Source organism: Eleutherodactylus coqui, chromosome 6 (assembly GCF_035609145.1).
Source record: "Eleutherodactylus coqui strain aEleCoq1 chromosome 6, aEleCoq1.hap1, whole genome shotgun sequence".
Classification (NCBI taxonomy): domain Eukaryota; kingdom Metazoa; phylum Chordata; class Amphibia; order Anura; family Eleutherodactylidae; genus Eleutherodactylus; species Eleutherodactylus coqui.
The window spans coordinates 209,818,926-209,844,665 of record NC_089842.1 but is presented as its reverse complement, the minus strand read 5'-3'; the positions used below and the strand labels follow the sequence as shown (position 1 = coordinate 209,844,665).

Genomic DNA, 25,740 nt, shown 5'->3' with positions numbered 1-25,740 from the left:
TCAGCATCCTTTTATGTATTTGTCCAGTTTCTTCCCTTTGCACTGCTTCTTCAAGACCGGCCTACAAATTAAAGCATCCCAACAACAATTTACAAGAATAGTGACTTTTATTTACCAGAATAGTAAATTAAAGGGGTTAACCAGGATTAGAAAAAGAAATCAGATTTTTTCCAAGAAACAGCTACATGCTTGGGGACTTGGGGATGTCATTTAACTGGAGCAACCAGTGTCAGACAGCTGCTGCCAAGGCAAATAGAATCATGGGGCGCATCTAAAGAGGTTTTAGGAGCACATGATGAAAACATTGTTTTTCCTCTTTACAAGTCACTGGTCAGACCACACATGGAATATTGTGGACAGTTCTGGGCACTGGTATTCAAGAAGAACATATCAGAGCTCGAGTGGGTGTTAAGAAGCGTAACTAAAGTAATAAATCCCCAGAAAGGTTATCAGGGGACCACACAAAGATCTCTCTCATCATTTATTTATACCTAGGACTGTGACTGTAACAAGGGGGCGCCCTCTACATCTAGAGGAAAGTAGGTTTCTGTACCAACATAGAAGGGGGTTCTTTACTGTAAGAGCAGTGAGACTTTAGAGCTCTCTGCCTGAGGATGTGGTGATGGCGAACTCACTAATGGAGTACAAGAGGGGCCTGGACACCTTTCTTGAGTGTAACAATATAACATGCTATATCACTGATTACTTCAGAAGGGTCTTATTCTGATTGCCAGATGGGAGTTGGGAAGGAATCTTTTCCCTTAAATGAGGACAATTGGGGTTTTTGCCTTAATCTGGATCAACATTGCAGGAAAATGGGCTGAACTGGATGGACATGTCTTTTTTCAGCCTTACATTCTATGAGACTATCTTGTTCTTGGACTGAGTCTGGCAATTCAAGTAAATTATCATTACATTACAGCCATACAAATGAATAGTTATTCATATAATTAGAGATGAGCGAGCACCAAAATGCTCGAGTGCTCGTTACTCGAGTCGAACTTTCAGTGATGCTCGAGAGTTCGTTTCGAGTAACGAACCCCATTGAAGTCAATGGGCGACTCGAGCATTTTTGTATATGACTGGTGCTCCGCTAAGGTTTTCATTTGTGAAAATCTTAGCAAATCACCAAAGTCATGTAAAAAACACAGAAATGGGTAGGGCAGGCGAGGAGCACATGCAGGGCTGCATTTCGGGCTCCGAGGTCTCACTATTAAGCCACAATAGTGGCAAGAGTGAGACCCCCCCCCCCTGCACTGTCAGCATAAAGATCGTTCTCCTCTGCCTCAGCTGTAACAGCTGTGGCAGAGAAGAACGATGTTAGCCCATTGAATTCAATGGAGCCGGCAATACAGCCGGCTCCATTGAAAGCAATGGGCTGCCGGCGAGCGCGGGATGAATTGTCGGGAAGGGCTTAAAAATATAAGCCCTTACCTGAAAATCATCCTAAAATGTGTAAAAAAAAAAATAGAAACGAGCCGGAGCTGTCCAGCGCATTGAATTCAATGGAGCCGGCAATACAGCCGGCTCCATTGAAAGCAATGCGCTGCGGGCGATCTCATGATGAATTTTCGGGAAGGGCTTAAATATATAAGCCCTTCCCTGCAATTCATCCAGAACTGTGTAAAAAAAAATATATATATATACTCACCTGGTCCCGGCAGACGGAATTCAGTTGCGGCCGGCCTCAGTTCTCCTGAACAGCCTGACCAATCAGAGGCAGCTCTCACTCACACCCATTCATGAATGGGTGAGTGAGTGCTGCCTCTGATTGGCTCAGCGCTGAGCCAATCAGGGGCAGCTCTCAGCTGTCATTCATGAATTCATGAATGGGTGTGAGTGAGAGCTGCCTCTGATTGGTCAGGCTGTGACCAATCAGAGGCAGCTCATTCAGCAGGCGGGGATTTTAAATCCCCGGCTGCTGAATACTACAGAGAGCAGTTCAGGAGAACTGAAGCCGGCCGCAGCTGAACTCCGTCTGCCGGGACCAGGTGAGTCTATATATATTTTTTTTTACACAATTCTGGATGAATTGCAGGGAAGGGCTTATATATTTAAGCCCTTCCCGAAAATTCATCGTGAGATCGCCCGCAGCACATTGCTTTCAATGGAGCCGGCTGTATTGCCGGCTCCATTGAATTCAATGCGCTGGACAGCTCTGGCCCATTTCTATTTTTTTTTTTACACATTTTAGGATGATTTTCAGGTAAGGGCTTATATTTTTAAGCCCTTCCCGAAAATTCATCCTGAGATCGCCGGCAGCCCATTGCTTTCAATGGAGCCAGCTGTATTGCCGGCTCCATTGAATTCAATGGTCAGTGCTCGTTTAATTGAGACGAGTACCGCGTGGTGCTCGTCTTGAGTAACGAGCATCTCGAGCACCCTAATACTCGAACGAGCATCAAGCTCGGACGAGTATGCTCGCTCATCTCTACATATAATACATGAATGGCCCATGTCTGCCAGAAAAAGGCTACTGCCTGCTAGTATCTTTCCATGTTGTGGCTCACAATGAAGGGGTCCCGAGTGGTGTCGACCCCCTCTTTGATGACCAAATCCTCTGTTATGACATAAGGACAGTAGTTGTCCATTACGGTTGTCCTTTAATGAAAGTAAGTTTTCCTTACCATGTGGTTAAACTTTTATTTTTGTTGATCAGTAGCGTAGCACATGCAATATCATCTTTGAGGTTGCTATCTATAAAATCTGTAGAAATACAAGAAATAATTCAGTTATTACAGAAATCTACTTCTGAATGTAGCTGGATGCATTACCTTCTCTGCAACAGTCTATGTGGCAGCAAAGTATACAGCAACACCATTTTTAAATCAATACAGGACTAAAATGTTGAATATTTTTCGGACTATGAAACATACCTGAGTTTTAGGCAACAGTAGGGACTCCCACACACTTGCGTTTGCGTTTTTTGTTAACGCGATTGTCAATTGGACTTTCTAATATTAAAACGCAACGCAGTGCAACTTGCGTTTTTGGTGCATCGCGTTGAGTTGCGTTTTTAACATTAGAAAGTCCCATTGACAATCGCGTTAACAAAAAACGCAAACGCAAGTGTGTGGGAGCCCTTAATAGGAAAAAATCACACTAATTAAACCCTTCCCGTCTGGGTATACACGGGGCGACCTCTCTGCATACAGCGCGGGCGTCAGCTGTTTATTACAGCTGACACCCGCGGGGCAACAACCGCGATCGTTCGTTTGGCCGATCGCGGCTATTAACCCTTTAAATGCCGCTTTCAATTCTAAAGCCAGCATTTAAAGCCCCCGAACGCTGTTCGGGGGTCCCGTACGGCCCTCCCACAGTGAGATCGGGGGAGCCGTGCAGGTGTCATGGCTGCCGGGGGCCTTCTCAAAGGCCCCAGGGCTGCCTTGAGAGACTGCCTATCAAGCCAGCCCCGTGGAGTGGCTTGATAGGCTGCCTGTAAGAATGCAGTATGACGTTATGCTATAGCATTACGTCATACTGCAGGAGCGATCAAAGTATCGCATATTGTAGTAAGTAAAGTAAAAAAAGAGCAATAAAGTTTCTTAATTATAAAAAAAAAGTTATATAAGTTTAAATTACCCCCTCTTTGCCATATCTAAAATTAAAAAGTCTAAATAATAAAATAAAAATACATATTTGGTATCACCGCGTCCATAAAAGTCCGATCTATCAAAGCAGCACCTTATTTACCCCACATGGTGAAGGTCGTCCAAAAAAAAAATAAAGAACGCCAGAAATGCACTTTTTCAGTCACCCTGTCTGCCAGAAAAAACGCAATAAAAAGCGATCAAAAAGTCATATGTATTCTGAATAAGTACTAACTGAAACTACAGGACATCCTGCAAAAAATGAGCCATCGCTGAACTATGTCGACCAAAAAATTAAAAAGTTATTGCGCGCACAAGATGACCACAGAAAAAAATTGAAAAAAATTAAGTTGAGTAGTATAGTAAAAAAAAAAACTATACAAGTTTAGTATCATAGCAATCGTACTGACCCATAGAATAAAGTTATCATGTCGTTTTTGTTGCAGTTTGTGCGCCGTAGAAACAAGACGCACTGAAAGATGGCGGAATGTCGTTTTTTTTTCATTTTACTCCACTTAGAATTTTTTTTAAGTTTTTCAGTACATTATATTATAATAGCACCATTAAAAAATACAACTCGTCCCGCAAAAAACAAGCCCTCATACAGCGACGTCGATGAAAAAAATAAAAGAGTTATGATTTTTTTAAGGGGGGAAAGGAAAAAACGAAAATGAAAAAAAAAAGGGGGCGGGTCATGAAGGGGTTAAAACTTCCCTGGTGGTCAAAGGAAGTGGAAGAGTCGATGTCAGTAACTGGCCTATGTAAAGCCTCCCTTCTTGTAGTTGTAGGGTGAAAGAGGAGTCAATATTTTATCACTTTAAACTAATATGCTGTTATCACATAGAATTGGAGATTTAGTTGGGGTTTATGGTAACAAATGAAAAACTTTCAGACTAATCTATTTTTTTAATCTAATCTATCTATCTATATTCTATCTATATACTATCTATCTATCTATCAAATAATATATACTGTGGCTGCGTACATGTATTAGGGGCTTTTCACACTAGGATTTAAGCAAAATACAAAAAAGTATAAAAACGTATAGCTTCACATCACTATAGACTAGAATAGGTGAAACGTAGTTCAAAAATGCATACTTCTGACTGCATTTGAACTCTCATACATTTGTGAATTTTTTTTTTTGTGGGATGGAAAAGCGTAATCTACTATGCTTTTCTGTATCACAAAAACCGTATGGAAACATATACATTTTTTTAATATTGCAGTTAATGGAAAATGTACATCAAAGTTTGGCTGTATGTTTCTTCATGTTTATCATATAGGTTTTTTTGTTATTAAATGCCTTAAAGGAAAAAAAGTGTTCACAATGAAAAACATATATGATTTTAATGTAAAAACAGGCACAAATGTATAGAAACGGATGGCTGTCCATTTAATGCATACATTATAAAAATATACAGGTATGCATAAAATAGCATGCATTTTTGTATATTTTTTGCATGTACATGAACATACATGAGAATTAGAGATGAGCGTGCACCCAAATGCTCGAGTCCGCGTTATTCGAGCCTAGCTTTTCGTAAAATTCAAGAGCTCTACTCGAGTAACGAACGCCATTGACTACAATGGGAGACTCGAGCATTTTTGTATGTGGGACGCCGGCTGCCGAGCTTTTTTTTTTTCTAGGTTCGTCCATCTCTCTCTCTCTCTCTCTCTCTTTCTCTCTCTATCTCTCTCCCCTGAAAAAAAAATTGCCAATGACGCGCGCTGCGGTGGGGAGGGGACAAAAACTGGGGCGGGGTCGAACACAGCTTGATGGTCGTTCAAGTAACGAGCACCATCGAGTACGCTAATACTCGAATGAACATCAAGATCGGCAGGGTATGTTCGCTCAACTCTAATGAGAATGCTAATGTGAACAGCCCCTTAGTATCCCTATGTCACTCACCCCCATAGTACTCTTGGTACTGTTGTTCTTTGTACTATGTTCCCTTTTTTGCTCCTCTGTTGCTTCCCTCAATGTGTCATCTGTGTCCTCTGAATGCTCCTCACTAGTGGCCAGCAAGAAGGAAGGACCCGACATTAGGGTGGACCAGAGCAGAGCCCGACATTGTAATGGGGAGTGGCATGTGTCAATGTGCAGGGAGCATGTACAGCTGAGTGGAGCAATAGCCGAATGGCAATGAGCAGATCATCAGGCTGCAGACCCATACAGGTGGCACCAGGGAGGAAGCCAGTTCTAAAAAGGCTCTAAAGTTACAATTCAGCTTCGCTCATCAAGGAGGGGTGAGAGACACCAACAGCTAAAATAATTTTTAGCAATATTTTATTTTGCAAAATGTGCATCTTATAGTCTGAAAAATACAGTAATTTGATAAAACAGCTATAGTTAGTAGAGCTCCGTTTTTTCTGATAGTGGCCTGCAGCCATCCACCCGACAGATGAGTTTTTCGTAGTCTGTTACCATAAAGCCCCCACAGCGCTGAACAGCACATCCTTATGACTATGAAAAGTCAAAGCAAGGGTTTCAAAATCAAAATGATGTACTGTTGATTTATCTTTCCTATTTTGCAAAAATTTCTCATATGGAAATTGTAACACAGAAGCGGTGCAGATCATAACCGGTGAGATCATGGCTTACATTTTGTAGAGAGCATTAAAGAATAAAAAGCAGTGATCTGATTGTATCATTCTGGGCACCATATCCACTTTTTGTCTTTTTTAATGCAGGCAACTAACTTGAACATGGTTCTCATTACAGCAAATAGGACTGCACTATAATGTACTTACGGGAACAGGCTTTCTTACAAAGGTTTTTAGAACTGACATGCTTGTCTTTGCACACTTCTTTGTCACTGAACTGAAAGATGCCATAATTTTTATGTTGCTTACTCTTCTTTACAAGAGTGGTGGTAAAGTTGCTCACATGTTGTATGACGCACATCACTGTAAGCAAAGTAAACAGTTTATCATATTATAACTTAGTCTTCAGCAATACACAAGCCGATTTGAAATGGATTGAAATGTTGATGCGTACTTCTAAATATTAACATTTTAGGGCATTTTGAACTGCACCCTCAATCCAGCTGCCCATAGCCCCCCCAAAAATTCTAAAAATACATTTGCATATGCCCAGCCCCTTTGAAATCCATTTCAATGAACATTCTCATTAGCCCGTTTAGCGAAAAGGATGTGAAAAGAACTGGTATGGAGGCGCAACACTCTAAGCTACTAGAAGATGTAGATCAAAGTCCAATGTGTGATGGTGAAAGCACTTCTTTTTTATTATTTTTCAGAAATTAAAAACCAGCAATGGAATACGCGTTTCGGGGAAGAACCCCTTCGTCAGTTCGGCTGGATAGGACAACAGGATGCCTAGGGGTGACACGATTCCAAAGATGTATAGAATGTGTCGGAGGTCCTGTGTGCAGGAGGACAGGGGAGAAAAAAAATGCTTTAACCTGGGTCTTGCTCCACCCTCCTTTTTCATTTCTTTTACTCACATTAGCCCGTTTAGGACCAACCACAGTAAATTTACGGCGGCTGGTCCTGGGCACCGCCAATAGTAAAATTATGGCAGCGCTTTAAGTTCCCTGCTCTGCTATCAATCAGAGGCAGGAACGGGTTATTAGCTGTTAGTGACAGCTGATAAACTGGAGCAGAAGGTAGGAGGGGTATTTAACCCTTTCTGCCTTTTGCTTCCCCGATACACAGTGCTCAATGAGCGCTGTGTCGGGAAAGTGAAAGTAACATGCACTTTCACTACGGGAGCCCAGGGAGGTCATGTGACCTCCCGGGATTCGCTGCTACTGCAGAGCTGGAGGGTCAAACTAGACCCTGGCAGCTCTGCAAGTGACTAATGTCACTACAGGGGTTGCTTTCCCCTGTAACTGGAGCTCCTATGGATGCCCCTGTTATAGTGGGAAAGTGTCAAATAAAGAAAAAAAAAAGATGTGAATGTCCCCCAGAGGTCTTACATGACATCACGGGGGACATAGATAGTAAAAAACACAATTACATAAATAAGTAAAATAAAATTCCAGAATAAAATAATAATATATACATAAGATATATACATAATATATATATGTACCAAAACCATACATATTGTATATCAAAACGTCCAAAAAAATAGAGGAACCCATCCCCATACTTTATTTTAGTGTAAATATAAAAATAAATTTAAAAAAAATTATAAATGTTAAAAAAAAATCATTTTTTTTAGCTTTTTACCCCGAATAAAACTAAAAAAGGGAAAAAAAACTGTGAAAAAGATATAAAAAAATAGCCCTATATGTCACGGAAAAAAAACGCAGCAAAAATAATTTTGATAGCTAAAGGAAAAAAAAAAAAGCAGTAGAACCGCCACGTGAGTAAAATCCCTAAAAGGTGTCTGGTCCTTAAGGTACAAAACAACCTGGTCCTTAAGGGGTTAAGTACAGTACTGTGAGATATAATCCAGCATACTGTTTTTAAAGAACTAGAAAAAAAGAAAATACTCCTTTCTGGTCAGTGGGGGTCAAAGAGTCTGGAGTCACATAGGATGTATGGAGTGGGACCCAGTCTGCTTCATAACCAGCAGCTGCTTCTGCCAGCTGACAGTCGCCAGCAATAGCCATGATTGGAGTTAGCTCCAATCACGGCTGTTAATTATTTAGAAGTAATCACAAGGTGTTGATGGGTTAACATGGCAGCCCAGGATCTAGTGAAGGCTCCCAGGTCTGTCATGCATGAATGCATTGAAACATTGAATGTTGATCAGGAGGGGTGTCGTCTCTCCTTAAAGGGGTTGTCCCGCGGAAGCAAGTGGGGTTATACACTTCTGTATAGCCATATTAATGCACTTTGTAATATACATCGTGCATTAAATATGAGCCATACAGAAGTTATACACTTACCTGCTCCGGTGCTGGCGTCCTCATCGCCATGGCGCCGACGAACGCGGTCTTCTCCTTCCTTTAGACGCGCTTGCGCTGTGCGGTCTTCTGCTTTGTTCAATGGAGCCGCTCCGGCGTGCTCGCGCCGGAGAGCTGGTCTGCGCATGGTGCAGACCAGCTGGTCTGCGCATTGTGCATTAAATATGGCTCATATTTAATGCACGATGTATATTACAAAGTGCATTAATATGGCCATACAGAAGTGTATAACCCCACTTGCTTCCACGGGACAACCCCTTTAAGGAGAGCACCCAGAAGGTGTGTGAAGTCACCTAGGAGGTGAGTGATTTTTCAGTGCCTTGGCATGCTATTAATGAGGTTATTAATGATTGTCTGGGGAATGTTCTGTCACACTAAATGCACTTGGGCACACAAAAAGGGTCTTTTTACATGACATGACACCCAACAGTCATCCCACCAATAATCGCTTCTGCGTTTTCACACAGGAGCGAGGATCGCTCACTAATGGAAGTGGAGGGGGACAGAGATCTCTGTGGTCGGTCGCCTCCATTCATAGTAAACAGGCAATTGTTTGTAGAAGAATAACCACCTGTTTACATGGGTTGTCATTTGATTTTTAGGCCTGCAGAAACTGAATAACAAACAAATTATTGTTTGTTGTTCAGTCGCTGCCTGCATTTACACTAAATGTTTAGGATTAAGATTCCTGCAATCCAGCAGTTGTACAATTATCTCTCAGTGTAAAAGGGACCAAGGCCAGAACTATTAGGCCTCATGTCCACGGGGAAAATCAGGCCCGCTACGGATTCTCCATGAAGAATCCGTAGCGGGTCCCTCCTGCCCCGCGGACATGAGGCATAGAAATAAGAATTAACTCACCTCTTGCCCGCTCCGGATCTTCCCTTCGCTGCGGCTTCATCTTCTCTCCGTCGCAACCGGATCTTCTTTCTTCGGCTTGGCGGATGCGCAGGGCACGTCGGTTGTGTGCCCCACGCATGCGCCGGCCCGAAGAAAAAAGATCCAGCCGCGACGGAGAGAAGATGAAGCCGCGGCGAAGGGAAGATCCGGAGCAGGTGAGTAAATTCCGATTTTGGATCCGGACGGCTTCCATAGGCTTCAATAGAAGCCCGCGGGAGCCATCCCCGTGGGAGACCCGCACGAAAATGGAGCATGGTCCAGATTTTTCCATGCTCCATTTTTAAAAAAATCACTTTTATTGACCATCTGTGGGTATTTATCTACCCGCGGGTGGTCAATGCATCCCTATGGGAAGCGGATCCGCGGGCGGGAGAAGAGTTAAAATCCGCTGCGGATTTTAATTCTTCTTTTGCCCGTGGACATGAGGCCTTAAAATACCACACACTTTTCTGGCATGGTGAACACTATGTACTGTATGTACCCCAAATTGGTAATGATTCATCCATGAACGACTACCTGCTTACTGTGAATGGAGGTAGGTGGGCTGACTCTATCTCCATTCACAGAACAACTATCACTCCTGTGTGTAGTAAAAGGGTGATAGTTGAGCGGTAGACCATGGGACGGCTTAGCCATCCAACAGTCATCCTGCGTAAAGCTACTCTAAGGAAAAGAAGACTAGATCTTTCTCCTCTGATTTAGTTGTGCTTAGGAAGACACAACTCTAGCAAAGGCAAATAATATGCAAGTGGAGGTGAAATAAACAAGTAGAACATGCTATGCAGAATTTGATGTAGTTTAAATGCAATGATCAAAGATAAACAATTGCTCAGAGGTGGCGCTAGATCTCTGGAGTACATGAGACGCACCTGTGAGCGCCTCATCTACATCTTTTCTTATGGCTCATGCAGAGACAAGAAAGGTTGCTGGCTTAAAGGGGTTGTCTCGCGAAAGCAAGTAGGGTTAAGCACTTCTGTATGGCCATATTAATGCACTTTGTAATATACATCGTGCATTAAATATGAGCCATACAGAAGTTATTCACTTACCTTCCCTGCGCTGGCGTCCCCGTCTCCATGGCTCCGTCTAACTTCAGCGTCTAATCGCCCGGAGCCATGGAGACGGGGACGCCAGCGCAGGGAAGGTAAGTGAATAACTTTTGTATGGCTCATATTTAATGCACGATGTATATTACAAAGTGCATTAATATGGCCATACAGAAGTGCTTAACTCCACTTGCTTTCGCGAGACAACCCCTTTAAGGGCCATATGCACGCAGAGATAGTCTTTTGAAATATTGAAAGTTTTAGTAATCATTTTGCATAAAGTGTTAATAGACAGTAATGTCCATTAACACTTTATCATCTTTATCTGCATGTAGAGAGATTCCAGGAGCTGTTTACAGAGCCCAGCGTGTGATTAAACAATTTTGAGCGATGATCGTAAATGGGACTTTAGTTATTAAAATTAGCTAAAAAGTCAGGTCCCTTGATGACATGATATGCACAGAGAGAAGGGCCATATCATGTGACCCAGTGTCAGAACTAGACTAGAAGTGGAAGTTAATGTTTAGTTCTTGGACAAGCCCTTCAAATACATATCAGTAATATATATATATATATATATATATATATATATATATATACTATGCAGTGTATAAATACAACTAATGTACTTACATGCAGAAACGCTGATTTTCTTGTTTTTATCCAGTCCTGCATCTTTAATTAATTTGAGAATTTTACAGCGTTTCTCTTCCGGTTTTGGTGTTTGGCTGTGTGTGACCATGTCAGAGACATTGCCTGTATCTGCTTCATGAGTATCACTTCCGCTTTGAAGATGTTCATGATTACTGGATGTTGAGAACTGATTATATGTCTCTGTGACGGACATTTTAGTACTATCTGTCTTCTGATCATTGGTTATCGAGTCTCTTACTACATCCCTATTTTGAACTGTTGGAGTGAGGTTATTTTTGTGTGTTTCCATCTCTACAGCTCCATTACTATATGGTGTCTCACTATACTTTGCTGTCATTGTTTCCACAGATACATACTTTTCTGTACCTTTCAAAATGTGGATTTTACTTGTAACAGTTTTATCTTCTGGGCCTTGTTTGTAACCATTTGTGACAGTTTGAATTGGTGGATAACTAGTTGTCTGTGAAAACTGATTTGAAGTCTCTGTAACTGATTCCATGGACCCAACAGCAAACTTATTGTTATTACCTGTAGCCACTGGAACCGCAGTATAATCTTCTCTGATACCTTCTACAGGTTTATTACTGGGACCTACAGGAGATTTAGTTGGATCAACTTTCTTGTAGCTTTCGGTGGATTCACGTGGTACACTGTTATCTGTAGTCACTGGGACCACAGTATGATCTTCTGTGATACCATTTGCTGGCGTATAACTGACAAAACCTACTGCAGCCTCACTGGGATCAATTTTCATAGACCATGTTGTGTATTCTTCTGGTTTTCCATTTTCTGTAGTCACTGGGACATCAGTGAAATGCTCTGTGGTAATTTCTGGTTTATTCCTTACAGGACCTAGTGGTGTCTCACTTTGATCAACTTTCATTGACCATGTGGTGGATTCCACTGGTTCATTACGTTCTGTAGTCACTGGAGCCTTAGTGGACTCGTTTGTGACACCATCTACAGGTTTATTACTGATAGGTCCTACTGAAGACTCACTTGGATCCACTTTCATAGACCCTGTGGTAGATTCTACTAGTTCACTATTATCTGTAGCCCATGGGACCTCACTATAATTTTCCATAACATCTACTGCTTTATTACTTACAGGACCTAAAGGAGTCTCACTTTGATCAACTTTTATTGACCATGTGGTGGATTCCACTGGTTCATTACGATCTGTAGTCACTGGAGCCTTAGTGGACTCTTTTGCGACACCATCTACAGGTCTATTACTGACAGGACCTAGTGAAGACTCTCTTTGATCCATTTTCATAGACCTTGTGGTGGATTCTACTAGTTCACTATTATCTGTAGTCACTGGGACCTTATTGTAATGCTCTGTGACAGCCACTGGTTTATTACTTATAGGAACTAGTGGTGCCTCACTTTGATCCATTTTCATTGACCATGTGGTGGATTCACCTGGTGTACTATTATCTGTAGTCACTAGGACCACAGAATGATCTCCTGTGAAACCTTCTACAGGTTTATTACTTACAGGACCTACTGGAGCCTCACTAAGATCAACTTTCATGGACCATGTGGTTAATTCTACTGGTTCACTAGTATCTGTAGTCACTGCAACCTCAATTGACTCCTCTGTGACACCATCTACAGGCTTATTTCTGACGGGTCCTATGGGAGCTTTACTTGGATTCACCTTCATAGACCATAAGGTAGATTCATCTGTTTCACTATTATCTGTAGTCACTAGGACTTCAGTGTGATCTTCTATGGCACCATCTACTGGTTTATTGCTGACAGGACTTACTGGAGTCTCACTTGGATCAACTATCATGGACCATGTGGTGTATTCTACTATTTTACTATTATCTGTAGTCATTGGGACCTCACTGTAATGCTCTGTGGCATCAACTGGTTTATTACTTGTAGAACCTAGTGGAGCCTCACTTGGATGAAGTTGCATAGACCTTGTGTTGGATTCTTCTGGTTTACTGTTATCTGTAGTAACTGGGACCACATTGGCATTCTCTGTGACACCTTCTTCTGGTTTATTACTGATAGGACCTAGTGGAGCTTCAGTTTGATCAACTTGCATAGACCTTGTGGTAGATTCTACTGGCTCACGATTATCTAGATTCACTGGGACCTCATTGTAATGGTTTGTGACATCTAGTGGTTTATCACTTTCAGGACCTAGTGGAGCATCACTTGGATCAACTTTCATAGACCTTGTGTTGGAATCTACTAGATCACTAGATCTATTACTTGTAGTCATTGGGATGTCACGGTAATGCTCTGTGGCATCTACTGGTTTATTACTTACAGAACCTAGTGCAGCCTCACTTGCCTCAACTTTCATAGACACTGTGGTGGATTCTAAAGCTTCACTAGTAGTCACTAGGGCCACAGTGTGATCCATTGTAACGCCTTCTATGGGTTTATAACTGAAAGGGCCTACGGGAGCCTCGCTGTGATCAACTTTCATAAACCATGTGGTGGATTCTACTAGTTTACTATAATCTGTAGTCAGTGGGATGTCACTGTAATGTTCTGTAGCATCTACTGGTTTATTACTTACAGAACCTAGTGGAGCCTCACTTGCATCAACTTTCATAGACCTTGTGGTAGATTCCATTGGTTCACTATTATCTGTAGTCATTGAGATCCCATTGGTATCCTTTGTGACATTTTCTTCTGGTTTATCACTGTTAGTACCTAGTGGAGCCTCAGTTTGATCAACTTTCATTGACCTTGTAGTAGATTCTACTGGTCCACTATTACCTGTAGTCATTGGGATCTCACTGTAATGCTCTGTGGCATCTACTGGTTTATTACTTACAGAACCTAGTGGAGCCTCACTTGGATCAACTTTCATAAACCCTGCAGTGTATTCTAATGCTTCACTAGTAGTCATTGGAGCCACAGTGTGATCCACTGTGACACCTTCTATGGGTTTATTAGTGACAGAATCTATGGGAGCTTCATTGCGATTAACTTTCATAAACCATGTAGAGGATTCTACAAATTCATTATTATCTGTAGTCACTGGGACCTCACTGTAATGCTCTGTTACTGGTTTAATACTAATAGGATCTACTGGAGCCTTACTGGGATCAACTTGCATAGACCTTGTAGTGGATTCTACTGGTTCACTATTATCTGTAGTCACTAGGACCACATTAGCATCGTCTGTGATACCTTCTTCTGGTTTATTACTCATAGGACCTATTGGAGCCTCAGTTTGATCAACTTTCACATATCCTGTGGTGAATTCTAGTATTTCAGTATTATCTGTAGTCACTGGGACCTCACTATAATGCTCTGTGACATGTCCTGGCTTATTACTTACAGGACCTAGTGGAGCCTCACTTGCATCAACTTTCATAGACCTTGTGGTGGATTCCACTGGTTCACTATTATCTGTAGTCATTGAAATCACATTAGTATCCTCTGTGAGATCTTCTTCTGGTTTATTACTGATAGTACCTAGTGGAGCCTCAGTTTGATCAACTTGCATAGACCTTGTAATAGATTCTACTGATTCACGATTATCTGTAGTCATTGGGATCTCACTATAATGTTCTGTGACATCTACTGATTTGTTAATTAAAGAACCTATTGGTGCCTCACTTGGATCAACTTTCATAGACACTGCAGTGGATTCTAATGCTTCACTAGTAGTCACTGGAGCCACAGTGTGATCCACTGTGACACCTTCTATGGGTTTATAACTGACAGGACCTATGGGAGCCTCACTGTGATTAACTTTCATAAACCATGTGGTGGATTCTACTAGTTCACTATTATCTGTAGTCACTGGGACCTCACTGTAATTCTCTGTTACTGGTTTATTACTGATAGGATCTAGTGGAGCCTTACTGGGATCAACTTGCATAGACCTTGTAGTGGATTCTACTGGTTCACTATTATCTGTAGTCACTGGGACCACATTAGCATCGTCTGTGATACCTTCTTCTGGTTTATTACTCATAGGACCTATTGGAGCCTCAGTTTGATCAACTTTCACATATCCTGTGGTGAATTCTAGTATTTCAGTATTATCTGTAGTCACTGGGACCTCACTATAATGCTCTGTGACATGTCCTGGGTTATTACTTACAGTTCCTAGTGGAGCCTCACTTGCATCAAGTTTCATAGACCTTGTGGTGGATTCCACTGGTTCATTATTATCTGTAGTCATTGAAATCACATTAGTATCCTCTGTGAGATCTTCTTCTGGTTTATTACTGATAGTACCTAGTGGAGCCTCAGTTTGATCAACTTGCATAGACCTTGTAATAGATTCTACTGGTTCACGATTATCTGTAGTCATTGGGATCTCACTATAATGTTCTGTGACATCTACTGATTTGTTAATTAAAGAACCTATTGGTGCCTCACTTGGATCAACTTTCATAGACACTGCAGTGGATTCTAATGCTTCACTAGTAGTCACCGGAGCCACAGTGTGAACCACTGTGACACCTTCTATGGGTTTATAACTGACAGGACCTATGGGAGCCTCACTGTGATTAACTTTCATAAACCATGTGGTGGATTCTACTAGTTCACTATTATCTGTAGTCACTGGGACCTCACTGTAATTCTCTGTTACTGGTTTATTACTGATAGGATCTAGTGGAGCCCTACTGGGATCAACTTGCATAGACCTTGTAGTGGATTCTACTGGTTCACTATTATCTGTAGTCACTGGGACCACATTAGCATAGTCTGTGATTCCTTCTTCTGGTTTATTACTCATAGGACCTATTGGAGCCTCAGTTTGATCAACTTTCATATATCCTGTGGTGAATTCTAGTATTTCAGTATTATCTGTAGTCACTGGGACCTCACTATAATGCTCTGTGACATGTCCTGGCTTATTACTTACAGGACCTAGTGGAGCCTCACTTGCATCAACTTTCATAGACCTTGTGGTGGATTCCACTGGTTCACTATTATCTGTAGTCATTGAAATCACATTAGTATCCTCTGTGAGATCTTCTTCTAGTTTATTACTGATAGTACCTAGTGGAGCCTCAGTTTGATCAACTTGCATAGACCTTGTAATAGATTCTACTGGTTCACGATTATCTGTAGTCATTGGGATCTCACTATAATGTTCTGTGACATCTATTGGTTTGTTAATTAAAGAACCTATTGGTGCCTCACTTGGATCAACTTTCATAGACACTGCAGTGGATTCTAATGCTTCACTAGTAGTCATTGGAGCCACAGTGTGATCCACTGTGACACCTTCTATGGGTTTATTAGTGACAGAATCTATGGGAGCTTCATTGCGATTAACTTTCATAAACCATGTAGAGGATTCTACAAATTCATTATTATCTGTAGTCACTGGGACCTCACTGTAATGCTCTGTTACTGGTTTATTACTAATAGGATCTAGTGGAGCCTTACTGGGATCAACTTGCATAGACCTTGTAGTGGATTCTACTGGTTCACTATTATCTGTAGTCACTGGGACCACATTAGCATCGTCTGTGATACCTTCTTCTGGTTTATTACTCATAGGACCTATTGGAGCCTCAGTTTGATCAACTTTCACATATCCTGTGGTGAATTCTAGTATTTCAGTATTATCTGTAGTCACTGGGACCTCACTATAATGCTCTGTGACATGTCCTGGCTTATTACTTACAGGACCTAGTGGAGCCTCACTTGCATCAACTTTCATAGACCTTGTGGTGGATTCCACTGGTTTACTATTATCTGTAGTCATTGAAATCACATTAGTATCCTCTGTGAGATCTTCTTCTGGTTTATTACTGATAGTACCTAGTGGAGCCTCAGTTTGATCAACTTGCATAGACCTTGTAATAGATTCTACTGGTTCACGATTATCTGTAGTCATTGGGATCTCACTATAATGTTCTGTGACATCTACTGGTTTGTTAATTAAAGAACCTATTGGTGCCTCACTTGGATCAACTTTCATAGACACTGCAGTGTATTCTAATGCTTCACTGGTAGTCACTGCAGCCACAGTGTGATCCACTGTGACACCTTCTATGGGTTTATAACTGACATGACCTATGGGGGCCTCACTGTGATTAACTTTCATAAACCATGTGGTGGATTCTACTAGTTCACTATTATCTGTTGTCACTGGGACCTCACTGTAATGCTCTGTAACTGGTTTATTACTGATAGGATCTAGTGGAGCCTTACTGGGATCAACTTGCATAGACCTTGTAGTGGATTCTACTGGTTCACTATTATCTGTAGTCACTGGGACCACATTAGCATAGTCTGTGATACCTTCTTCTGGTTTATTACTCATAGGACCTATTGGAGCCTCAGTTTGATCAACTTTCATATATCCTGTGGTGAATTCTAGTATTTCAGTTTTATCTGTAGTCACTGGGACCTCACTATAATGCTCTGTGACATGTCCTGGCTTATTACTTACAGGACCTAGTGGAGCCTCACTTGGATCAACTTTCATAGACCTTGTGGTGGATTCCACTGGTTCACTATTATCTGTAGTCATTGAGATCACATTAGTATCCTCTGTGAGATCTTCTTCTGGTTTATTACTGATAGTACCTAGTGGAGCCTTAGTTTGATCAACTTGCATAGACCTTGTAATAGATTCTACTGATTCACGATTATCTGTAGTCATTGGGATCTCACTATAATGTTCTGTGACATCTACTGGTTTGTCACTTAAGGAACCTATTGGTGCCTCACTTGGATCAACTTTCATAGACACTGCAGTGGATTCTAATGCTTCACTGGTAGTCACCGGAGCCACAGTGTGATCCACTGTGACACCTTCTATGGGTTTATAACTGACAGGACCTATGGGAGCCTCACTGTGATTAACTTTCATAAACCATGTGGTGGATTCTACTAGTTCACTATTATCTGTAGTCACTGGGACCTCACTGTAATTCTCTGTTACTGGTTTATTACTGATAGGATCTAGTGGAGCCTTACTGGGATCAACTTGCATAGACCTTGTAGTGGATTCTACTGGTTCACTATTATCTGTAGTCACTGGGACCACATTAGCATAGTCTGTGATACCTTCTTCTGGTTTATTACTCATAGGACCTATTGGAGCCTCAGTTTGATCAACTTTCATATATCCCGTGGTGAATTCTAGTATTTCAGTTTTATCTTTAGTCACTGGGACCTCACTATAATGCCCTGTGACATGTCCTGGCTTATTACTTACAGGACCTAGTGGAGCCTCACTTGGATCAACTTTCATAGACCTTGTGGTGGATTCCACTGGTTCACTATTATCTGTAGTCATTGAGATCACATTAGTATCCTCTGTGAGATCTTCTTCTGGTTTATTACTGATAGTACCTAGTGGAGCCTTAGTTTGATCAACTTGCATAGACCTTGTAATAGATTCTACTGATTCACGATTATCTGTAGTCATTGGGATCTCACTATAATGTTCTGTGACATCTACTGGTTTGTCACTTAAAGAACCTATTGGTGCCTCACTTGGATCAACTTTCATAGACACTGCGTTGGATTCTAATGCTTCACTAGTAGTCACCAGAGCCACAGTGTGATCCACTGTGACACCTTCTATTGGTTTATAACTGACAGGACCTATGGGGGCCTCACTGTGAATAACTTTCATAAACCATGTGGTGGATTCTACTAGTTCACTATTATCTGTTGTCACTGGGACCTCACTGTAATGCTCTGTAACTGGTTTATTACTGATAGGATCTAGTGGAGCCTTACTGGGATCAACTTGCATAGACCTTGTAGTGGATTCTACTGGTTCACTATTATCTGTAGTCACTGGGACCACATTAGCATAGTCTGTGATACCTTCTTCTGGTTTATTACTCATAGGACCTATTGGAGCCTCAGTTTGATCAACTTTCATATATCCTGTGGTGAATTCTAGTATTTCAGTTTTATCTGTAGTCACTGGGACCTCACTATAATGCTGTGTGACATGTCCTGGCTTATTACTTACAGGACCTAGTGGAGCCTCACTTGGATCAACTTTCATAGACCTTGTGGTGGATTCCACTGGTTCACTATTATCTGTAGTCATTAAGATCACATTAGTATCCTCTGTGAGATCTTCTTCTGGTTTATTACTGATAGTACCTAGTGGAGCCTTAGTTTGATCAACTTGCATAGACCTTGTAATAGATTCTACTGATTCACGATTATCTGTAGTCATTGGGATCTCACTATAATGTTCTGTGACATCTACTGGTTTGTCACTTAAGGAACCTATTGGTGCCTCACTTGGATCAACTTTCATAGACACTGCGGTGGATTCTAATGCTTTACTAGTAGTCACCAGAGCCACAGTGTGATCCACTGTGACACCTTCTATTGGTTTATAACTGACAGGACCTATGGGAGCCTCACTGTGATTAACTTTCATAAACCATGTGGTGGATTCTACTAGTTCACTATTATCTGTAGTCACTGGGACCACATTAGCATAGTCTGTGATACCTTCTTCTGGTTTATTACTCATAGGACCTATTGGAGCCTCAGTTTGATCAACTTTCATATATCCTGTGGTGAATTCTAGTATTTCAGTTTTATCTGTAGTCACTGGGACCTCACTATAATGCTCTGTGACATGTCCTGGCTTATTACTTACAGGACCTAGTGGAGACTCACTTGAATTAACCTTCATAGACCTTGTGTTGGATTCTACTGGTGAACTATTATCTGTAGTCACTGCGACCACATTGGCATCCTCTGTGGCACCTTCTTCTGGTTTATTACTAGCAGGACCTATTGGAGTCTCAGGTTGATCAATATTCATAGACTCTGTGGGGGATTTTACTGGTTCATTATTGTCTGTAGTCACTGGGACCGCAGTATAATGCTCTGTGACACCATCTACAGGTTTATTACTGAAAGAGTTTAGTGGAACCTCACTCGAATCAGCTTTCATAGACCATGTGGTGGATTCTACTGGTTTGCTATTATCTGCAGTCACTGGAATATCAGTGGACTTCTTTGTGACGTCTTCTGCTAGTTTATTACTGGCAGGACCTTGTGGAGGCTCACTAACACTCACTGGCGTTTTTTCAGCCTCATCATACATTTCAGTAACTGTTTGTACATTGGTATCATTTTTAGACTCGTTTGCAGATGTTGTGGTATTGGTGATCTGTAATGTATTACTATGTTGCAGGTCTGTTGTGTTTTGGGCACTGCTCTCTACTACTGTGTCTGGAGGCTCATCACTTTGTGCCATAAACACCATACAGGCAAGGAGCACCAACCATGAACCCATTATGGTTCTTTGATCCAGACAGACTCCTATGTAAAGTAGAAGAGGCGGGTAAGAGTGAGAAAAAGTCATGAAGTAATAAAAAATGAAGACATTCAAAACTACAAATGTTGCTTGCATACATAAGTATATGAGCAGTAGTTTCAAAACATCGCATTATTTGCTGCTTGTTGGAAATAGTTTAATGTGATGACACTCCCTCAACTAATAAAAGTAACATATTGTCATTTGTGATAACCTCTATATGTATAAAGATCCGGTTGATTTGCTAACCAAGTCTGGTACATTTTATGGCAATCTTGGCAACAGCAAGACCAATTATTGTGGCATGCAAAGCAAATCTGCAAAGATGCACCATCACACTAGTGGTTGAGAGACCACATTTAGTCCTTCATCTGAGAGATTATTTCTTCTCCTCATCTAAACAGCGCATTAAATTGTGAATCAGACATTCAAAGAACACTAGACCACAGGGAACTACCAAAATTGCCAAATATTTTTCTGACTGAAGCAAAGTTTACATATAACCTGCAGACCATCTATACCTCCACTTATTGGTTTCGGATTTAAACTCTAACTATCAAGAACCATGCACTGAGTGTTCCCGTAGTCTGACCCTGCCCGCTGAAGGAACTCTGCTTGCTGAAATCCATGTTCCATTGTTGACAATGGTAATTTGCACCATAGTTCATACAGCATGGATTTGAAATCTATGTAACTGAAAGAAATAAGTGACGTCATTATTGATAGTGTTGGTCAACCTGGATCAGCCAGGTGATAAAATTGGTCTGATTTTCGCAAAATCGAATTGAGCTAGTCCGAACCAAATTCTGGAAAAAAATCGATGGAAAATGGAATATCCCATAATGCCTGCTGCAGAGGTAAGCATGCAGGCAATCAGCAGCCAGAGTGCCTTGCTCATGTCATCAAATGTGTCCTACATCTTGCACATAGATAGCAGTTTCATTGGATACCTACATCACATGACCTAGCCCTATATTAATAGGCACAGTGTAACCAGTGGTTATCTTTCAGTTGAGATAACAATATCATTTTTATATGCCTATACAACACGTGATCTGTTGGTAGGGACAGATATTTTATGGAGGATATATTGCTGTTAAGCGTAAAAGTTTGTATACCAGCAGAGAACTTAAACAGAGTCCTATTCGAGAGAGCAGAGAAAGAAGCTGCATCACGTTTATATGCCTATATGAAACGTGGTCTGTACATTGGGAGAGGGTATATTTCTGCTGCTGTCAACGTATACAGCAGCAAAGTAAAGAAAATACACTCTAGGCCTCCTTCACATGGGCGACAAAGTCGCGTCATTTTGTTGCATTGCTTCAATGCTACAAATCACATGTATGTGAAGCTCATGCTTTCCTATGGGTTACTTCACACATGCGATGTTTTGTAGCATGCAGCAACCAGACACAAAAACCTTGCAGGTCCGGAGATATGCCCGTGACTCGTGAGGTTTTGTAGCCCATGTTTCTCTATGGCGCCTTCCTCTCTGTTGCATCATATCGCACAAAAACGTGATTTTCATGCAGTGTGATGCAACTTTTATAGTAGGAAATCCTAATGTCAAAGCCAAATCTAAGCCCCAGCTGCAGAAAAAAACCCCAAAACACATACATCACCTTAGAAGCGCTCTCCGACGCCACAGCAGCTTTCCTTCGGGTCCAATCACAGCCATTGATTGAGTACTGGCTGTGATTGGCTAAGCTTCAGCCAATCACAGCCAGTGCTTCCAGGAGGCGGGGATTTTTCAATCCCCGGCCAGAAGATGAAAAAGAGAAACAGTGCTGGGACCTAGGGAGAAGCTGCGGCAGCACACCGGACAGCGCGGGAGAGGTGATGTATAAGTTTTTTAACATTTTTTTCCTCAGCTACAGCTTATTTTTGGGTTAGGGCATATATTTCACGACACCCCCCCCCCTGAAAATCCTTGCATGTGATAGTACAAAGTCGCGTGACTTTGTAGCATTACATGCGACTTTGTAGTGCTACAAAATCACAGTATTGGCGCAAGAAGACGCAGCAATATCGCACGGACCAGTGATGCGATATCGTTGCGATTTTCTCGCGGCAATGCCGTGTTGCCCATGCGAAGGAGGCCTTAGCATGAGGAATATTGCAGTTTGTGGCCTCAGACTTCATTCAAAGTCACCAGTCCGACCACTGAAAATAATTTTCAGGCCTCGGCAGGGGTTTTCTGCAAACTACAAAGCTAGCTGATAAGTTACATAAAACGACATATAAAAGTGAACCCCCACAAAAAACGAAATAATAAATAAATACAAAGGAAACATGGATGAAGTAAGTAGAGGAAATATTGGTGGTAGTTGTGATGATAGTAGAGGACGGGCCAAATTTGTACTTCAAGCGGTTCCCACAGAAGCAACAGCTCCATGTTGTGCAGGAGGTGAGGCAAGCCCGCTGCCATTCCTTAGAAGTGGTTCTGCCCGTGTGTTACATCAGCAGCACACAGAATAAATTAAAGAGCGGATGACACAGCATGCCTCAATTAAACCACCTCCTCTTTCTACAAGTCACAGGCACTCAGCACTCAGTCTGCACTAGTCGGCCATGAGCATCCCCCCTCTACTTCAGCCCATGACAAATCCCTGGCACACTCCGAGCAGTCCACATGGATCAGTCTGAGGAGCTGTTTCATCATCCAGTGTCATGAATATGTCATGGATGTCAACCGGAGGGAATCATATTTTCAAACAACCAGATGAAATCATAGATTCGTTGAGTTGGAAAGGACTTCCACGATCATTGGGTCCAACCCCCTGCTCAATACAGGAGTCACAAAATCATCCCAGACAGATGTCTGTCCAACCTCTGTTTGGAGAACTCATCACTTCCTGTGACAACCTGTTTCACTGATTGATTAAATGGTAGGATCAGTAAAATATAGGGTACATGAACACTGCAGATGGCCAGACGATATACACTACTTTCTGATGCACGGGGCGGCGTATACGCTGTCGAGCGGGGGGAGACAGCCCTTCCCTCCCCTTGCTGGCTCTATGCAAGGGGAGGAGGCGGAACAGGGTGGGAGCTAGTGTGCTGAGCTCCCGCCCGTCTCCACTCCTTGTTGCTGTTTGCAATGAGAGGGGCGGGACAGGGGAGACGCTAAGCCCTGCCCCCGTCCCGCCACTCCCATTGCAAACAGCGGCAAGAAATTCCCTGCCACCTCCCTTCTCCTGCAGTTGTCATTGGCTCCCATAGGAGTCAATGCAGCTGCCGCAAACAACGTAAAAGCACCCGACCAGGCCCTTTATGCTGCGGGGATACGCCCCTGTACACTGAAGCATTGCAAACCAATGCATCAGAGGGGCAGCGTATATCGGGCGGTGCGAGAAAACACGGCCGATATACGCCCGTGTTAATAAGCTCTTACATCCAGTGTTGGAATAGGCCAGGAATTTGTGCTCACACTGTTGTTTATTCATTCGCTCAGGTGAATGATTATCACTACTTGTAAAAGCACCCTTACTTTAATTGATGGTTTAACTGGCTTCTACTCACTCTATTGTATGTACTTAAATGGGTTGTACCAGAATATCAAGTTATCTCCTATCCATAGATATCCACAGGATAGGGGATAACTTGCTGATCAGTGGGAGTTTCACCACTGAGACCCCTCTTGAATTGGAGAACAGGTCTCCCGTGTCCTGTTCTCTTGTCACTGCAGGGTTTACTTCTCCCTCTGCAGTGACATCACTCTGAATGGAGCACTGGCTGAACATGCACGGTCAGCGCTCCATTAATTACAATGGGATTAATTGAAATATCCGAACAGGTGCACCACTCGGGTACTTGGGCAGTCACATTGAAAATGAATAGAGCGCTGGTGTTCTTGTACGACCAGCATTTCATTCAGTCTCCTTCTCATTGTAGGTGGTGAAGTAACCCTGCAGTGAGGAGGACGTTTTTGATATCAGTGGGGGTCTCAATGATCAGCAAGTTATCCCCCATTCTGTGGATAGGGGATAACTTGATATCCTGGTACAACCCTTTTAATTCTTATAACAAACCCTGTACGTAGGGAGAGCCAGAGCAAAAGGAAAAAGACTTTTCACAAGACTGGCCACATGCCCAGTACTATCAAGGTTACTTCATAAAGGAACTTGGAAGGTAGTTATAAGAGGAGCTGTAAACTCCAGGATGAAGTAGTGAAAGATAAAGGCTCAACTTCCAATTAATACAACTCCAAAAACCAGAAGGAGAAGTCTGACTTCACCACCAACACACCAACATAAAAGGCAGTTCTTTACTGTAATAGCAGTGAGACTATGGAACTCTCTGCCTGACTATATGTTATAGTCACTGATTACTTCAGAAGGGTCTGCGATCCAGAGATTATTCTGATTGGAGTCAGGAAGGAATTTATTTCACCTAAAAATAGGAAAAGTTGTCTTCCACCTAATGTTTTTTTATCCTACTTTGGATCAACTTGGGGGGGGGGGGGGGATGGGGTAATAGGCAGAATTAGATGGACATAAGTCTTTTTTTCAGTCTTATACACTACGTTACTATGTTATGTTACTATGACTTTTCTTTTATCAATTAATACCCAAGAATAAGACATGTTTCTGGGCAAAGCCTCTTCCTCAACTTCGCTGGGGGGCACACTAGTAGTCAGAATAATCATAAACTAAATATGGTTGAAAGATGATAAGGATTGCAGGGAAAACAAATGGATACAGAAAAAATAAAAGGGCAGGAAATTAAAATAATTTCAACTAATAAAATATTATAATAATATAGACAAAAAAATAAATAAAATGTAATCTTCCGAGCATGACAGGTATTGTATAGGGATACAGAGTAAAATATATAATAAAATAAAATTGATAAAATAATGTCTTAACTGAATACACTAAATATAATATAGTAAATGAAATATAACACAATGAATAATTAAAAAGAACCCCCCAAAAAGGTGGATGTACTTTATATTTTTGGGGGTGGTTTTTTTATCCCATATAATGGTCTGCATGTGTGCTGAACTCCCCTCTCCGTCTCTGTACTAGCCTATAAATTTTAGTTTATGAATTATTAAAAGTTGTTTTAGTGCTTTACTTTATTATTAACTACAATTAGCACTGGTAAAATGGCAATAAACCATATTAACGTGGTACATACTACCTCTTCTCCATGTATGTATGTTACATGATGGGAAGGGGTTAATTGGGGCTCACATAGAAACGCAATTAAAAAAATAAAGTTTATATATTCAAAGAAGACTTTTAATACCACTTGAAAGGCATTTTATATGAAGAAACAAGATACAAAATAGTACTAATAAATAAAAAAAACACCTAAAATGTATCCAATGCCTGCCTCGATCACCTGGAATTTGCTAACTTAAATATGGGAAAAATATAAATTTGCTTTTTAAAAAAAGGAAATTTCAT

At 41.6% G+C, this 25,740-nt stretch overlaps 1 protein-coding gene across 1 annotated transcript; it reads right to left on the bottom strand.

The window, feature by feature from the left end:
* LOC136571823 (mucin-4-like) lies at positions 1–20,305 on the bottom strand. The gene is made up of 4 exons (XM_066572449.1): positions 11,050–20,305; positions 6,345–6,500; positions 2,628–2,706; positions 1–61 (listed from the first exon to the last, which is right to left on the bottom strand). The coding sequence occupies exons 1-4, from the start codon at positions 20,303–20,305 to the stop codon at positions 1–3; spliced, it is 9,552 nt and encodes a 3,183-aa protein (XP_066428546.1).
* Between the last annotated feature and the right edge of the window lie 5,435 nt (positions 20,306–25,740).

Coding starts and splice junctions, on each gene's coding strand:
- LOC136571823 (XM_066572449.1), bottom strand. CDS start 20,305: ATGGGTTCATGGTTGGTGCTCCTTGCCTGTATGGTGTTTATGGCACAA. Junction 2,707..6,344: donor TTGTAAGAAAGCCTGTTCCC/GTAAGTACATTA, acceptor GTATTTCTACAG/ATTTTATAGATAGCAACCTC. Junction 62..2,627: donor AATAAAAGTTTAACCACATG/GTAAGGAAAACT, acceptor TTTAATTTGTAG/GCCGGTCTTGAAGAAGCAGT.